Source organism: Aethalodelphis obliquidens, unplaced genomic scaffold, assembly GCF_003676395.1.
Source record: "Aethalodelphis obliquidens isolate GAN/ISIS:26980383/991018 unplaced genomic scaffold, ASM367639v1 scaffold26, whole genome shotgun sequence".
In the NCBI taxonomy this organism is placed as follows: domain Eukaryota; kingdom Metazoa; phylum Chordata; class Mammalia; order Artiodactyla; family Delphinidae; genus Aethalodelphis; species Aethalodelphis obliquidens.
The window spans coordinates 22,328,489-22,346,914 of record NW_020837970.1 but is presented as its reverse complement, the minus strand read 5'-3'; the positions used below and the strand labels follow the sequence as shown (position 1 = coordinate 22,346,914).

Below are 18,426 nucleotides of genomic sequence, written 5' to 3'. Positions count from 1 at the left end.
TAGAGACTATGAGAAGTGAGAGGACCCAGAAAGCCTTTTCTTCTGTGTGAAAAGGCCTGATCTTAAGTGGACCAATCAACGAAAGAAAAGGGCTCAAGCTGCAGCCTACAAATTACTTTGAGTTTAGTGTGCTTGGGATGAGGTGCAGAAATCACATAGAACTGTAGGTGGACATGGAATAAAAACCACGTGCACATGCATTCTATCTGCACAGGATTTCCTAGGTACTTACCGAACTATTCCTTTTGCGCAACCATCTTTTGCTTTTCTAGCAGCATGATGTAAGCTTACATTTCTTGAACACTTTACCATATGTGCCACGTACTGTTCTAAACGCATATTATTTTAATTTAATCTTCATAATAACCCTTTAAGGTAGTCTTATTACTATGATCATTTTATAAATGAGCAAACAGGTTTTCAAAGGCCAAGTAACTTGGCGAAGGTCACAGAACTTGTAAGTCGCGAAATTGAGCATCACATACAAACATCTGGCTTTAGTACTTGGGTTCGTTCGTCCTTCTCTGGTCAAATAAATAAGTAATGATACATTAAAGACTGGCAAAAACAAAGATTCTCCTAGGTACTGTATTATTTTCACCCAAATCTCCAGCCTTTCTTATTGATGGAAACCGGGTCGGACACACGGAGTGGACAGGGGGCTTCTGGTAGGAACGAGGCTGACGGAAAGAGACAGGGCGGGGGTGGGGGGGGCGTGTCTTTTAGAGGGCGTCGTGGCGCAAGGAAAGGCTCCTCCGGGGGTCTCCCCTCCCAGCCCCGACCGCCAGCCTCCTGTAGCCTCCGGGCCCGCAGCAGACCGCCACATCGCCGCGGCCCGGCCCCAGCGCCGTGCGGTCCAATCATCGGCGCGGCCTGGCGCCCCGCCCCTCCGCCGGGGCTATATAGGCCTCGGCCTTGCCTGCTGCATCACCGCAGTTGTCGCTCGGGCTTCAGCCAGTGATCACCCGAGGAACGGAGGCCACGGCCCTGTTCACGTTCGGTTCCACCCTCCCCACGTACCGCGCGCCGCCTCTCTGCGGCCGCCCGCTGAGCGCCGCCGCCGACCTGAGCCCCCTCCCGCCTCCCTCCTCACCTCTCTATGTGTCCGCGGCTGGCCGGCGCGATGCGGCTGGGCCCGAGGCCCGCCACGCTGGGGCTGCTCCTGCTGTGCGCCGCGGCAGCCGGCGCCGGGGAGGCCGAAGAGTTGCACTACCCACGGGGAGAACACCGCGCCGACTACGACCGCGAGGCGCTGCTGGGCAGCCAGGTGAGGCGGCCAGGCCGGGGGTTGGGAGGGCCGGGCCTCGCAGCGCGGCTGCCGCGGGCTTTGTCCCGGGACAAAGGGGGCGGCCGGGCAAGGCCTGGCCGGGGCAGCCTGACAATGGGGGCCGGGCGGGGCGCAGCTCACTCTCCCGTGGACCCCGGGGGCTGTAAGGCTGAGAAAATAAAGCGGCCGAGGAGCCGGATCCCTTCTACCCTCCCTACAAGAGGCAGGATCACTGAGGTTGTGTAGGGGGCAGGGGCCTTGGAGAGCAGGTGTGGGTCATCCCAAAAGCCCTCGGCGAGGGTAGCTCTATTTTTCTCCACCATTTTGCCCTCCTGATAGTAATGCTTGACCACCCCCTGTATATCGCTTACCCCCCAAAGGAAGAAGTCGATGAATATGTTAAACTCACCCCCGAAGAGCAACACAAAAGACTGAAGTCAATCATAAAGAAAATTGACTTGGACTCAGATGGCTTTCTCACCGAAAGTAAGGACGTCCTACACAACTAACAATGGAGACATCCCTTTGTAGGAGACAGAAATACAAACATTTAAGCAGGGTGTCTGTTGAGTGTAGATTGCTAGTGTTCCAGTCAATTACAGGTACTGTGTGAGAGGGAAAAAAGGACATGGTGAGTAGGTTTTATACCTGGAAATCTTTAGACATAGGTTACCAACTAACACTTAGTGCTTTCTCCAGTAATATATAAATATCACTGACCCTACATGGTATGTGCAAGTCACACCTAGAGCAAACGCCCTGCTCCTCACATGACTTTTTATCAATATCAACATGATTCATTTTAGAGAAACATGCTAAAAACCTTCTTAAGGCATTAAGTGGTTTATAGCTCTTTTGATATATGCTTCATTAGAATCTTAACATCTTGCTTCTTTTTATAAGCAAGTAGAAAAGGACCTGTTGCATGTGAATTATGTTTATCACAAATTATTATAACTGATAGAGGCCTTAGAATCATTATGTCCACCTCTTTTTGTAAGAAACTGAAGCCCAGAGGCATTAAGTGCCTTGCTCCAATGAGTGGCAAAGCCAGGATTAGAACCCATATCTCCTGCACTTAATTCAGTCTTTAATATCCTTCACTTAAAAAAACAAAGAAACAAAAAACAAAGTGAGTGCTCTTAGGTAGATTCTAGAGTCAGAAATGAAATGCACAGATTCTTTAAAGAATATTCCAAATAAATTGCTGTGCATCTGCCTCACCTCATTGCTTAATTCATGTGATGAACCCGATCAACTTTCCAAGTTGATCCTCAACAAAAATTCAGGAGCTGTTTTCTTATAACTCTTATTTAAATACTGTTCAGCATCTGAAGAATGAAGTTGCTGGAGAGAGAATTATAAGCTGATTAGTAAATTCAAGATGTGTTGTCAATGAAGTATTCACATTGGTGCCCTCAGGAGTATTAAGGTTTTGTTCCTTGTACTTAAACAACAGAACCTTTAGACTAATTATCCAATAAGAATAGGTCCATCTTTTGTTACACTAGAGAGCACATAAAACAAGTTGATTTGGAAGACTTGGTGCTATTTATCTGTAAGGGCCTACATGTGTTCAAATATTTAATAGTAAGCTTTTTAAAAAGTTAAAATTAAAAGGAACTTAGTCCAAATCTTCATTTTATAGATGAGAAAACAAAACCTAGAGAGGGTAAACTTATTCCTTACGGCAGAGCTGAAGTATGAACCCCTGTTTCTGACCTTTGTTTTGTTCTGTATTCTGTTAAGCCATGATGATCATTCCACTTGAGGACTGTTCAGGGAATTTTGCTTATTTGCACTTTAAGGGCCAGGACTGGACTCAGGTTCTTGAGAGACAGCTAAGTTCAGTTTGGGCTTTGAAGCCAAACATGGGTTTGAATCTAGACTCTGCTACTTACTAGCCGTGAGTCCTCAATTCCTAACCTCAGTTTCCTGAACTGTAAAACAATTATTATAATTGCCTTGTTTTGAAGATTAGAGACAAAGTATATAGAGGACCTGATATATAATAATTGTTCAATACATGGTTGCCATAATTATTCTGCCCTGATTTAGAGTTTCAGGAGAGACAACGTGTCTTTACTTTTCTATTCACCTGACCTCCCCCAAACCAACAGAGGAGTACCACTCTTTAAACCAAATGGTGTATTATCTTTAAACCAAATGGGTACTCTTGCTTCCTTGCAAATATTTATGTTTTTCTTCCCCCCCCTTTTTTCTATAATGCAGTATAGTAAATATTTCTATGACAGATTTTTAAAAGTTCATCTGAAGGTGGACATTTGCGATTTAGAAACTTTTCCCCTATGTCTTCAGGTACCCAGTTAAGACAGACAGCTGTTATAAGAAGGGCATAAATCATAATTGCTACCCATAACTTTTTAAAATTTCCTCCAGATGCTTTATGACATAGTTAAAGGGAATGTACTGTAACAATATTTCTCAAACTTCAGTCACTTGAGTACATTTTTCACAATTTAGGCCCTATTTACTTATCTATTATTTCCTTAATATAGTCTTGATTCAACTTAATGTAAAATGTATTTTAAAGGAAAACTTTATATTTCATAAATGAAGAACACTATTTTTTCCAATACATATTAAAATAAATGGGCAGTTATTCAAATATTTGTGCTTCCTGAGATATCTGTGATAATTAGCAAAAGTTATCTACAATTTTTTGGATAATATGTTTTAAAAGTCAAGTGCTATTTTGGCCAATTGGTAGTTTATTTAATAAATACTTGTTGAGCCAGGTGCTTTCTAGGCATTTGGAGTACCTCCAAAACATACCAAAACATACCAAAACTCTCTGTACTCAAAGAGCTTACATTCTGTGTAGATCACATATTATAACATTCTTAAGACTCCAAACAGCTCTCCCCACCTCCTACTCCTATTTCTATGAATACAACTAGGCCAGTTCTCACTCACTATTTATATACATTAAAGATTTTTTTCTTCTTTTAAAGAATGTTTAGAAATTCTCACTCGTTTTAAGTATCAGAATTACTATCACATTCATTGTGTTCTGCGAAATTCTCATAGGTGAACTCAGTTCATGGATTCAAATGTCTTTTAAACATTATGCTATGCAAGAAGCAAAACAACAGTTTGTTGAATATGATAAAAACAGTGATGGTAGTGTGTCGTGGGATGAATACAATATTCAGATGTATGATCGCGTAATCGACTTTGATGAGAACACTGCTCTGGATGATACAGAAGAGGAGTCTTTTAGGCAGGTGAGTACAAGTGCACAAGCTTTTGATCATATCAGTTCACTTTACCTTCCTGCATGAGTGAGCACAAGAGGCCTGAGGTCATAGATTGATTGCTTTGTTCTCTAGGCAATCACCTGTTTCACTTCGGTGGTCATTTTGATGGTTTCCTTTCTAGCCAGATTTAGGACTCTTATTCTGGACTACTTCAGTTATCCTTGCATCTGTATTTCTCAGCTGCATCATTTGTCCTCATTTCCAGGGTTGCTTTTTTAGTGTATTTTGAATATGTATCTCAATATTATATTTTTTTTTGTTATTGAACAATTGGTTTTATTATTATATTAAGACTGTAGAGGCCTATTCCCATTTTTAAGCACATAGTTTTATATAAAATAACTAAAATTTTTTTAAATTGTGGTAAGGTACACATAACAAAATTTACATTTTAACTACTTTTAAGTGTGCAGTTCAGTATTGTTTAGTACATTCACATTGTTAGGCAACCACCACTTGACTTTCTGTCTCTGAATTCAACTATTCAGGGTACCTCGTATAAGTGGAATCATAACATTTTTGTGTGTGTGTGACTAGCTTATTTAACTTAACGTTTTCAAGTTTCGTCCATGTTGTAGTATGTGTTGGAATTTCCTTTTAAAGATAATAATATTCGGGCTTCCCTGGTGGCGCAGTGGTTGAGAGTCCGCCTGCCGATGCAGGGGACACGGGTTCGTGCCCCGGTCCGGGAGGATCCCACATGCCGCGGAGCGGCTGGGCCCGTGAGCCATGGCCGCTGAGCCTGCGTGTCCAGAGCCTGTGCTCTGCAACGGGAGAGGCCACAACAGTGAGAGGCCCGCGTATAGAAAAAAAAAAAAAAAAAAGATAATAATATTCCATTATATTTATATATCACATTTTGTTTATCCATTCATCAATCAATGGACAGTTGAGTTGCTTCAGCTTTTTGGCTGTTGTGAGTAATGTTGCTGTGAACGTGGGTGTACAAATATGTCTTCGTGGCCCTGCCTTTAATTCTTTTGGGTATATATCCAGAAGTGGAATTGCTAGATCATATGGTAATTCTATTTTTAATTTTCTGAGGAACTACAATACTGTCTTCTATAGTGGCTGCACCATTTAAAATAACTTATTTTTGAAGATTCAGTATCACTATGAGTTCTGTTGTGTCTCATTGTTTAATTTGTTGAAATATATTTCTTAAGCAGAGTTAAGGAAGACAATATTTAGGAATCACTAGGAACTTTTAAAGACTTTTTACTTAGTAATTACTAGGAACTTTTTAAGACAAATTACTATAAGCTTGAGAAATTACTATTTCAAATACTGTTGTACTTCAGAGGTAATTTTAAAGACTTTTTTTTTTTGCGGTACATGGGCCTCTCACTGTTGTGGCCTCTCCTGTTGCGGAGCACAGGCTCTGGACGCGCAGGCTCAGTGGCCATGGCTCACGGGCCCAGCCACTCCGCAGCATGTGGGATCTTCCCGGACCGGGGCACGAACCCGTGTTCCCTGCACAGGCAGGCGGACTCTCAACCACTGCGCCACCAGAGGAGCCGTAAAGACTTTTTTTAAAAGAGTTTTTTGTATGTGGAAAAAATAAAACCAAACACCTTGTTGCAAATGTTGTGTCCCAAAATATTAATCAAGGGTGCTTGGAAAACATCTGAGGCTCCTCTATTCCTTAACTTACCTATCCCATTATTAGTATCTACCTTTTAGTTTTTACCATGGCCATATTTTATCAGTGTATATGCTATTTATTATAGAATCATATTGTCCACTTGAACTCTGTAGGCCATCACTAACTCAAAATTGGTTGTTTCTCTTCTAATGATTATGCATATGCTATGCATATACCACTGGTGTGGAGGTTAAGAGCTCCAGCTTTGGAGCCAGTCTGCTTGGCTTCACATTCAGGCAGACCACTTAACAGTGGTGCAGCTTTAGGTTAAGTCAGACCTCCTTATGCCTCAGTTTCCTCATATCTAAAAATGGGAATGATAATAGTATGGAGAAACAGTAATAAATATTGAGAGTAGCATTTGGACTGGTAAACTCTTCTATGTTGATTTGAAAGAATACTGTTGAAGAAAGCAGGTGTGATTCACATATTTATCTTTAATATTTATATACAATCAGCTTTTGAAAGTTGTTTAAGCATTTGTTAACTATATCAGCTTTAGATTAGTTAGGATTTAATATATAGGGGAAAAATGTCTTTGCTCCTTTTTTTCTCCTTATTTGGGTCTTCATCTTACAGCAGACTGAAAAGAGTGCAAATCAGTCTTTTCACTACTTAGTGCTAAAAAGAAAACAAATGATAATAATGAGATCTGGGATTTGTCTACTAGTTATTCTCCTTTACTATAGGAATTAACTCATCTTAAAAGCATCATTCGCATTCCAAGACTTTTCTAAAACCAGACCATGGTATGATATTATGACTTCCCTTCCAGAGAATAATACAGAAGTTAAATACAGTATTTTAAAATCTTACTAGAATTAGATTCTGTCCTTTTTTTTTTTTTCACTCAAAAGATTCAATTAGCATCCCATCAAAAGTAAGAAACGTGTGTGGTTTTTAAAATCTGTATTCTTTTGGGGGTTAGGGGTGTGGGATGAAATAATACATGATGTTGAGGAGAAAATCTTCACTTTGAAGAGGTACATGACTTGTTAATATAAAGTATTTATGAACAGTTTTTCTTTTAAAAGATGTCTGGTTCTAATGCTATGTTCCCCACCCAGGTACTCAGTACATGTTGATTATAAGACTCTACTTTTAAAGAATGAATTAGATGGACCTTAACAGCCTAAAGGAATTTATGGATCCATAAAATGAACACTTCTCTATGGGAGTCCTAATGGTTATTCTTTGACAACACAGGAATATGTCTCTGCATGAAGTTCTATTTATAATACTTTATTAGATTTTGATATATATAGATATAACCCACTAAAAGTGGATGTGGGGTGTAAAGATGAACCCAGACACAGCTGCATTATTATTCAAAATAAAAAATCAAGGATGAAGAATGAATCGAAGTAACAGACTAAACATTATACCATAAAATAATCATAAAAAGTAATTGGATATCTAAATAAAATTAAATGTTTCTATATGGAAGCCTAATAATAAACAAAAATCAACTTGATACCTGAATTTTATCTTATTTTTGATGTTTCATATAGAGAATAGAGATAGCCTGGAATAATGACCCTCTCAGGCAGTGAAGTGTCTGAAAAAGCATTTCTTTATGATCTGATGAACAAGTGTAGTCAGCACTTTTAAGCAGGATAATTAAAGTTTGAGGACCAACCTGGCAGAAGCTCAATTGCTCTAACTTCTAAAGCCAGCTGCTGAATGTGCATGTATAAGCAACATTTATTTATATAAGATATTATCTTGCATGTGGTTAATCAGAATAAGACCTAGGCTTTTTTTCTGGTATCACAGGTTACATATTTCCTCATGTAAAATTTTTAGTCTACCAAAAGATGGCAGTTTTGTTCTTCACAAGTTTCTATTACAATATAAACTAAACGAGTATGGTAGTTTCTATCTTTTTACTACTGTGTATAGTACTTCCTACTCTCGACTAAAACACAAGGTCTTTATACAGCAGAGAAAAGTGTTGAGGTTTTATGAAACTGATAGTCTTTTGTCGTTCTCTTTTAGAAATTTGCCACTTTGAAAAACGTCTTTCAGTGTATTGGCTTCTTTAATATGAGTCTCTTAAATTGTGTTCCTCAAATGACTAAAACTTTAAAAAATCACATTATTTCATTTTATTTTTAAAACTGAGAAATGTAAACCAGAAAATACCTTTTTTTTTTTTTTTTAAAGAAATCTTAGCTGTTGAAAGAGATCCTTTCTTTCCATAGGCAAATTTGGCCAAATTCCGCTCCCTCTGCTGAAACGTGGACCTCTTGCTCTGAATTGAAGGGTTCTTTCATAAGGAAATCTAAGCACTTAGTATTTTGAATAGTGATTTATTCAAAAAGAACTTGATTGACTCAACAAAATACCTCAAGTTCTTATTTTTCTACTTTTCCCCATGTTAAACCTGCACATAACATGTAAATTATTTGGTCTAATTATTTAAAATTATGAAACGTTAAGTTAAAACAGCTATTTGGAAACAGTGTTTTCCCCCTGTCGTGATTGGGTGGATATAACTGGCTAGTGGAATCTGGATGTTTAAAAGACAAATTCTTTGGGGAAAGAAATGAGCCTCTCCACTGTAAATCAATCATCGTAAAAGAACTAGTGTTTCAGTAAATGACTGCTACCTAACCTCTAGTATTCCAAAAAACCGAAAAGAGTATTTCTTTTCAACAGTGAATCACATAAGTTAAAAGCTTCTAAAATATTTGAAATTGTACTTTTTCAAAAATGTGCAGTTTAATACACTTAAGTTTATAGAAAGTTATTCCCAGAAATTCTCAAAATAGAATTTATGCAGGATTAGCAATATGCCACTATTGGCTTCCAAGGCTCTTAATCACAGAATTACCTTTGAGAAATTCATTAAAAGCAGCCTTGTCCCTAATAGCTGCTACTTCTTGATTTCCTATCAGAGTGTACTTGGGGGAAAAAAAGGAAGATGGGTGTGAGAAAGTAGAAAAGGGTATGATTATTTAACCTCGACCTCAAGATAGGCCCTTTTCAGCTTTTGATGTGTTTTATCTGGACATACAGAATTAGCACTGTAAAGAGCCTACAGAGAGTAGACTTCCAAATATTATGTACATTTATCAAAAGTATTCTCATTAAAGGACTATTTTTTGAAACCTGTTAACCTGTTTTTGAAAAGTCATTTTGAAGCCCAGAAATAGTTAGAAATAGACATACCAAGAATTAATACATAGTCTAAATTTATTGCTTTGGGGACATTAAAAAAATTACTGAGATTGTTAAAGAAGATAGTGTGTAGTACTGTAGAAAGAACAGGGAGGATCCAAGTTCAACATATTTTAGCTGTTTTCCTGACATCCCTTTCAACAAATCATTTTAATCTCAGTTTTTCTATCAATAATAGTAATATGTAACATTTGTTTAATACCTAATACTTAAGGTTTCTAATTGCTTGATAGGAATTCTCATCCCAATTGCTTAACAGAGATTTTTTTCTTATTTATTATAAATTGTTCAATTTATTTAAAAAAAAAAAAAAAACAGTTCACCCATTTCTGTCACCTCCCCACCTCTGGCAACCACCAGTCTGCTCTCTGTATCTTGAGCTTGATTTGGGGGGAGTTTTTTGTTTGTTTGTTTTTAGATTCCACATATAAGAGATCATACAGTATTTGTCTTTCTCTGACTTATTTCACTTAGCATAATGCCCTCAAGGTACATCCATATTGTCTCAAATGGCAAGATTTTATTCTTTTTTATGGCTGAATAATAAATCCCATACATTCGAATGAGTTCCATTCGTAAGTCCGATTTATTCTGTTCGTTAAGTCCAACAAAGTTAGCCTGGGTACCCAACTAACACAATCGGCTATATAGTACTGTACTGTAATAGGTTTATAATACTTTTGACACAAATAATAGATAAACACAAACAAGAGAACATTTTTAATCTTACAGTACAGTACCTTGAAAAGTACAGTACAACAGCTGGCATACAGCTGGCATCGAGTGAACAGGCAAGAAGAGTTACTTACTGGAGGAGGGAGAGGAGGTGGGAGATGGTAGAGCTGAAGGATCATCAGCAATAGGAGATGGAGGGCAAGCTGCAATTTCACTCACGCCTGACGCTGATGCCACAGGTTCTGGTTGCTTTCTGGATTCAATTCTATCTACCGTCTTGAAAAAACGATCCAGTGATATCTGGGTAGTAGCTCTTTCTTTCTTGTCACAGATGACACGGTAGCACTGGGTTGCATTCTGAACGGCTACTGCAACATTCGTGTACCATTCTACGTTTGGGTCCTGTGCCTCGAAAAGTAACAGTGCCTCCTCAAATAAAGGAAATCCCCTTGCCATTTCCTGTATCGTGAATCTCTTCAGTTCTTTAGTTACTTCTTCTTTTTGTCTCTCTTCATCCTTTCTCTGGGCCTCCAATTCCATCTTTTCGCCTCGTTCCACTCTCTCAATTATTTTCACTTTTGTTTCTATTGTTATCGCTTGGTGCTTCTTAGCAGTACCAGCTACATTACCACTGCTTTTACGCTTGCTTCCGGACATCCTGGGCTTGAAATAAAGATACTGTACTACTGTACTGTATACAGTATTGTACAATAAAGTACACAAAAGCACAACCACTTGTAGAGGATGCACGCATGTGACAGTGTATGCCCGTCATGTAAACTAACTTACGTGATTGGACATACTATATATTGGCTATTGTAAATAATGCTGCAGTGAACATAGAGGCTCATATATCTTTTTGAGTTAGTGTTTTCATCTTCTTTGGATGAGTACCCAGAAGTGGAATTCCTGGATCAGATGGTAGTTCTATTTTTAATTTTTTGAGGAATCCCTGTACTGTTTTCCGTAGTAGCTGCATCAATTTACATTCCCACCAACAGTGCACAAGAGTTCTCTTTTCTCCATATCCTTACCAACACCTGTTATTTCTTGTCTTTTTTGTAACAGCCAGGTGTGATATCTCATTGTGGTTTTGATTTGCATTTCCCTGATTTATGATGTTGAGCATCTTTTCATTTACCTGTTGGCCATCTGTATGTATTTGGAAAATGTCTATTCAGATCTGCCCATTTTTTAGTTGGACTGTTTGGGTTTTTTTCTGTTGAGTTGTACAAGTTTTTTATATATTTTGGATATCAGCCTCTTATCATATATATGATTTGCAAATATTTTCTCCCATTCAGTAGCTTTCATTTTATTGATGGTTTCTTTTGCTGTGCAGAAGCCTTTTAGTTTGATGTAGTCCCACTTGTTTATTTTTGCTTTTGGTGTCAGATTATCCCAGTTGTATAGGTGAGGAGACCAGAGAGGTTAAGCAATTTGCCCTAAGTAATAAGCTAGTGAGTGGCATTGCTGGAATTCAGATCTGAGTTTCTCTGACTCTAGAGCCTGTGTCTCTGTACTGCTTCTAATAAATGTTTGTTATTTGCCCAACTTACCTTCAGAGGGATGATGTGAAGATAAAATATGATAATGGGTGTAAATGTACTTCAGATTTCACATAGTTGTATTTTTCAAAGTATTTTTAATGATGTTATGGTATGGATGAGACCTTTAAACGTGTTCAATATTTAATTTTCAAAGCTTCATTTAAAAGACAAGAAGAGATTTGAAAAAGCTAACCAGGATTCAGGTCCTGGTTTGAATCTTGAAGAATTTATTGCTTTTGAGCATCCTGAAGAAGTTGATTACATGACGGTAAGGAAGAAACATTTCAAGATGACTATTGAATGACCAAAACTTTAAAACTTGCTTTTACAAAGTAATTAAAATGAATTGTATGGCAAACAGAATTTTGAGAGACAGGAAGATCTAGTTTTCCCTGCTTAAGATAAGGAGTGGGAAGAAGGAGGTTTTCTGGTGGGGTGGGGTGGGGTGTGCTTATTGGGAGGAAGAAGGTAAGGAATGAGTTTTCTTTAATCTCTGTAACATATATGAGCATCAGTCTTTCCCTGGCTAATTTCTGTTTCATAACCACATTATCTTCAGTGCCTTCCTTGTCTTTTTGTAGTTTTCCGACTTTCCTCTGGTGTTGCAGTATTAGTAACACTAGAACTTCCTATTTAGTTTACAGCATCACTTGTGAAAACTTTTGGTCTGGGAAAATGTATCACATTTGGATCCCCTTTCATAGGGTGTGTGGGGGTAGGGCAGGGAGTACAGCTGCTAATGACTAATGATGTTTTTGCAACTTTAGGCATAATGAGTCCTCTCATCCCTTTAGTGCTTAAAAGAAGTACCAGCTCTTCAAAATTTTGTTGGACTCTAGGTTTAATTTAACACTGATTAAGTCCCTCCTATGACTTGATAAGCTTCTTGAGAACAGAAACTGTCGTATTGGAGGGTAAAGATTAATATAAGACATGGCTTTTAAAAAATAGGCTAAACATTTATATTGAGGTCTGTTGCCTGGCATCAGCCTCCAGCCATGTGGCTTAGTTCCCTGGACATTTCAGGGAGGGGAGATGTAGCTTTTTGTCTAATGGGTCATGGTCAGATGCTGCTACCTTGTTAGACAGGCTGCAGATATGTTTTTCATCACCTAGTTTAAGAACATTGGCACAATTTGTTTAATTAGGGCCAATTAGGGCCAAAAATTGAGCCCTAGCATGGTAGGCAGAGGATGTTGGATCTTGATTGAGGAATAAGGAACAGTTGAAGACTGAGGAGGGAGATGACCAATGAAAGCAATGAAATAATTTAGGCATTATATGTTATGGCCCCGGAATACAAGGTGGCAATGGAATGAATTAGACTTGACCAACATTTTGAAGAAAGCATAGACAGGAATGTTGACTGACTAAGCACGGGAAGGGAGGGGGGCAAGAGTCAGAGATGACTGTGAGGTTTGGGGCTGGCGTAACAATGAAAGCCCATTGCAGAATGGGGTGTGTCAGTATGGGGAAGTATGTTCTTTGTGCTGAGTTGGCCTTGATGGCAGCATATAAGGTGTGTGACCATAAATTGGTGTCTCATTCAGAGCGGCTTCATTAATTCCTATTTACCTCAATTGTTTTTGCATATCCCTTTTTCCCTTTAAGGATATGTTTGATATAGGAAAAGGCAGGAGTACAAGATCAACTAAGTAATTCTACTTTGGATTAAAATTTGGAATTTAAAGATATTTTCATTCACGTAGTTCCAAAAATTATTTTAACCAAGGCAACATTATTGTAATAAGTCTATTGTTTCCCAAGAGGATTACTTCAATGGAGGGATATAATCATTTTGATCAGTGATTCTTTCACTGGGTCACAGACTTCTTAAAAAATATGATGCAAACTATTGTTTCCCAAGAGGATTACTTGAATGGAGGAATAATCATTTTGATCAGTGATTCTTTTACTGGGTCACAGACTCCTTAAAAAATATGATGCAAACTATATACTGTGTCCCAGAAAAATCCTATGTATGTCCATGTTCATACACGTGAAGTATTGGATTATAATTTCAAGAGATTCTCAGATCCTCTCTCTAAAACCAATCTTTGGATATCCAGGTTAAGATGCCCTGGTTTCTATATATAAAATCTGTAATATTTGATTTTTAAAAACGCCAACAACTTGTATTTCAGTGTTATTTCATACAGATGTAGATAAAGCCCCTGGGTTTGACTAGAATGGTAGACTTCTGAGAATACATTTCATTATAGTTGTGATGCCAGAATCCAGATTGAAAGGTATTTGGGTGGCAGTAGGTAATGAGGAAACGAGAACAGTAAGGTATAACCTATGAGAGGAAAAGAAAAACCAGGATGGTGGCTAAAGAGTGCAGCATAGTCATTGGGGACTTGAATGTTTTTAAAGGCATAGAAGAAGGAGCTAGTGGAAAAGAGATTGGAGCCTTGGGAGAGGCTGGAGTTAAGAGTGAAAGAAAGCACTCAGGAAATGGGGTAGTATGGGATCTAGGAAGACAGTTGAGGGCTTCACCCTAGAGAAGAGGGGGAGAGAGCTTTAACTGCTGAGATCAAAGGCCTAAAATGATGAGAGGAAAAGGCATATATAGAGGTAATTAAAGGTGAGGATGCAATGCTGGGAAACAAGGAAGCATTTCAGAAGACCTGTACCATGTTTAGAAAAACAGGAGGGTCTTTGTCAAGAGTGTACTGGAGAGAGTTAGGGTGAGGCCCAAGGAAAATGGAGGTTTCAAAAAACAGCTGTAGAGTGTATGTTAGGGAAAGTGAGGCAGAGATAGACTTCGAAGCTGCAGTGAGACCCCACCAAAATGGCAAATTAATTTACAAGGACTAGTTTCTATTTTTGTATCTTTCTCTGATTCTGGAATAAAGGAGAAAGTGAAGTGAGTCTGTTGTACTAGATGGGGATTGGCATAATAAGAAGAGGGTACAAGGGGATATAGGAATATAATAAGGGAAGTACTGAAGCAACTGGCCATTAAATGGGTCATCTTGGGTCAAGTATAACGAGAAAGGGTGTGGTCTCTGGGTCAGAGGGGAGTGATTGGTAAGAAGCCTTGGTAAGCGTGAGGAACAGATTTGGGGGCAATCTGGTGTGGATAGGGTAGATTGGTAGAAGAAGAAGCAGGGAAGTTGAGGTTTTATAGGGGACTGCCCCATTTCAGGTCTGGGGGTAGAACAGCAGCTCTATTCAAAGACATCTGAGACAACGGTTCTTTTGGGGTTGTTAATAGATTTGAGGGAAAGTGGAATTAAAGAACACAAAGGTAGTAAGATACGTCATTCTTCAGAAGGAGGGTAATGTGCAGAAAATAGGAGTGTGAGTTTAGTGCCGAGGTTGTTCAGGAGGGTGAAGTGGAGTGCTCAATAATAGAAACTTAAGGATGTTGAATTTTAAGCTATTTAATATTTGGGGTTTTATTCCTGCTTCTAAATTCCAATGTTTAGAAAGGTTGTCTTGCAAGTATGGACAACCAAAATAATTATTCCTAAATAAGTTCTGTAGTAGCATTGATTCAGATGGTGGTGGGATTGAAACTTTTGTGACTAATTTTTTTTGTGTATGTGTGTGTGAACGGACATGCAATAGGAATTTGTCATTCAAGAGGCTTTAGAAGAACATGACAAAAATGGTGATGGATTTGTTAGTTTGGAAGAATTTCTTGGTGACTACAGGCGGGACCCAAGTAAGTAGCTTGGGGATGTGTGGAAGGGGGTGGGGAAGAAGAAAGAAATTGAAAGACAGTCTTGCTCATTGAGAGTTCTGTTTGACAGAGGAAAATGGAAGAAGAACTAGGCCTGATTCCTCCTTGTTCTGCCAAGTTCAGTAAAATACAGGGGAAACAAAGGAACTTAAAACTTATCTGAGAATGCTGTTTTTACTCACTTTTAGTTCCACATCTAGATCCAAGCATTTTTATTCCTTTTCAAACAAATACAATGTAATCATTAATCCAAATGGGTGAGGAAGTAAAGGTTGATATTTTTAAATAGACTTCTGTACCCTTGCATGTAGATCTTGAAAGAGAAGAAAATATAGAATCCTATAAATACTGGAGTAAGACTGGAAGGTGGCTTACTGAGTGTTTGAAATTTGAGGAGTTTTTAAATGCAGCTTTTTCTGAAAGCAGCTGTCTTTTCAGAATTGTTGCTTAAAAGCATCACTTATTGTGAATGTCACTTTAAAATTACACATGGCATTGCTTTGTAAGAGCACGCAGGAAGCTTTAGTCACATGATGTACATAAAAACATTACCTAGCTCAAACTTGGGAAAACTGTATCCGAACAAGTAGCAGCAGTTACCAAAATTACTAGTTTGTGATAATAAGCAACAATTTTAAAACTCTGAGTATCACTTTTGAAAATTACTATAGAGTTTATACTTATTTCAGGACTTTTCAGTTAAGTACCTCTGTTTCTTTGGGCCTCCTTTATTTGGTGAGCTTTAATTCATTTCCTTTATTCTAGGGGTATACCAAACTTATTGGATACATGTGATATTCTTGCGTATGCATGTTTATGTTCTTGGGTTTTTTTTTAATATATTAAGCAGCAAATGAAGATCCAGAGTGGATACTCGTTGAGAAAGATAGATTCCTGAATGATTATGACAAAGATGCTGACGGCAGGCTTGATCCCCAAGAGCTGTTGTCTTGGGTAGTACCCAACAATCAAGGCATTGCACAAGAAGAGGTAAGTGTTACAGAATTACTCTCTCATCCCCAAATTGGTGGTACTGGTAGTAAAGGAAATTCAAAATCTTAAGCCAAAGAAAGAAGTAGTGGAGTTATTTATTTAGGAATAATGCATTGCTATTTATTGATTTAAATTTATGATCTGTTTTAGATTTTCAAGGAGACAGAGAAGTTAAGATTGTATCATGTATTAATCTGATAGCACAATAGAATAATAAAAGTTTGTATTTACCTGTAGGGGCTCAAAATGAGTTATATTAATTTTGCTTTACTTTGAGATATCCTGAATTGGATTTGAGTTGGGAGGAGGTAGAACCCAGCAGAAATAAAGGAAGGAGGTAATGAGAGACTCCGTAGACAGACCTGGTCACAATGGTTAATATTTTTAGATACTTAGACAATAATGAGTACTTGGCATACCTGAATGGTTTTGACAAATCAAATCACATTAAAATGTGAACATCTTGCTGAAAACGCTTATTACACTTGACACCTTTTTGTTTTGTTTTATTTTAAAGGCTCTTCATCTAATTGATGAAGTGGATTTGAATAGTGACAGAAAGCTGTCTGAAGCAGAGATTCTGGAGAACCAGGACTTGTTTCTTACCAGCGAAGCCACAGATTATGGCAGACAGCTTCAGGATGAATATTTCTATCACGATGAGCTTTAATCCCTGGGTATATCTGAGTAGAGTACTGGCTCCTTTTATAGTTTGTTACCAGCTTTACTTTTGTGATAAAATGTTGATGTTATATTTTACATTCTTACATCTTACCACAGTCAAGATTAATGTACATTAAAATTTTGGCCTTTTAGAAGAAACGTAAAACAAAAACCTGATATTTATTTCAAAACATATTGAAGAAATGAAACAATATTGTGCCATATGACAACATAGTCTTTCCTAAATATTCCATTTGTTTAGTACTGTATTATGGAATATTTGAGTTCTGTTTCCATACTTGAAAAAATGGAGGATTCTAGAGATGGCTGAACAATATTATTTAAGTAGTATATGACTGAGCTAGCAATTTTTATTTTAAGTAGATTTAATTTGGGAACTGACAGAAGGACATTGTGTTTAGTTTTAGCATTTTTGTTTTAAAACCTTTAAAGGAACCTTAGAAGGACTTATGCCTCACATGTTAATGTTGAGAAGTTCTGCTTAATTTTAAAATGGTTTCTATAAAAGGTTTTATTGTATGAAATAGAACTTTATATTTTTGCATATGTATAGATAGTAATTATATTTAATGTGTAACTATAGCATTATGGTGAGTGGAATTTGACATTGTCCAGAACTCTTTTCTTTTTTTTGACTGATTAAAAATGAAATGTCCTATCTTTTTATATGTGTGTTTGTTTTTCTTTAATCTTTCACGTAAACCTTGAATTTAGCAAAAGTTTTGTTGTATTATACATTACTTCACCTCATCCATTCCTGTATTTTATTTGGGGAGTGAATGTTCTCAAAACTCTGTTAAATTATATTCTTGCTGCATATTCTTATTTTGCCTTTTTTTTTTCTAGATAAAAGAATCATATTATAATTGAATGTGCACCTGACACATTTCAGTTGCTATTGTGGCAAATGTGGTCTTGCTATTTGGGGCTAGAAATAATCATAAGAACTACACAGGTTGAAATCACCAGTAGAGCTGGTTAGTTATCCGCAGTAGAGCTCAAGATCAGTCATAATGAAATTAAAATCATACTTGATAAGCATTTCTCCACACCTAAATGGTCAGTTTTAACCTTATTCAGGAAGTCAACTTATTACCTTTGTGGGGAGTAAGAAAAGTGAGAAGGTGAGAAATTCATTTTTTCATAGCTTTGACTCACAGATAGTTTTTCTTTCTGTTTTCTTAAATTACTTTTATTTGTGGATGACGAGGTCAGCTATGCATTCTATTAATCTTTTCCCAATCTAAAGTTGTCTCCTTTATAGCACACACAGCACTGGAGGGCTCAGCCAGTCTTTATGAGTTACTAGAGAAAATCTGAAGCCCTTTTCTAATAGAATTAACTGCATCAGCTTACCTTTCTACTGCTCCCACCTCTGCTCATGTGAGTCGCGAATGCAAATTGTAACCTCTCACACTTTAGTGATAGCTTGCTTACCCTGGTATCTAAAGTACATG

General features: G+C 37.8%; 1 protein-coding gene across 2 annotated transcripts; it reads left to right on the top strand.

The window, feature by feature from the left end:
* Nucleotides 1-905: 905 nt before the first annotated feature.
* RCN2 (reticulocalbin 2) lies at nt 906-17,635 on the top strand. 2 transcript variants are annotated; one of them, XM_027123706.1, is made up of 7 exons: nt 906-1,267; nt 1,648-1,753; nt 4,319-4,515; nt 11,756-11,869; nt 15,178-15,274; nt 16,140-16,282; nt 16,803-17,635. In XM_027123706.1, exons 1-7 carry the CDS (start codon nt 1,100-1,102, stop codon nt 16,953-16,955), a joined length of 978 nt encoding a protein of 325 aa, XP_026979507.1. In that variant the 5' UTR covers nt 906-1,099; the 3' UTR covers nt 16,956-17,635. The 2 variants fall into 2 exon arrangements, with proteins under 2 accessions (XP_026979507.1, XP_026979506.1); XM_027123705.1 differs by having other exon boundaries at nt 943-1,267; nt 16,143-16,282.
* Nucleotides 17,636-18,426: the final 791 nt, after the last annotated feature.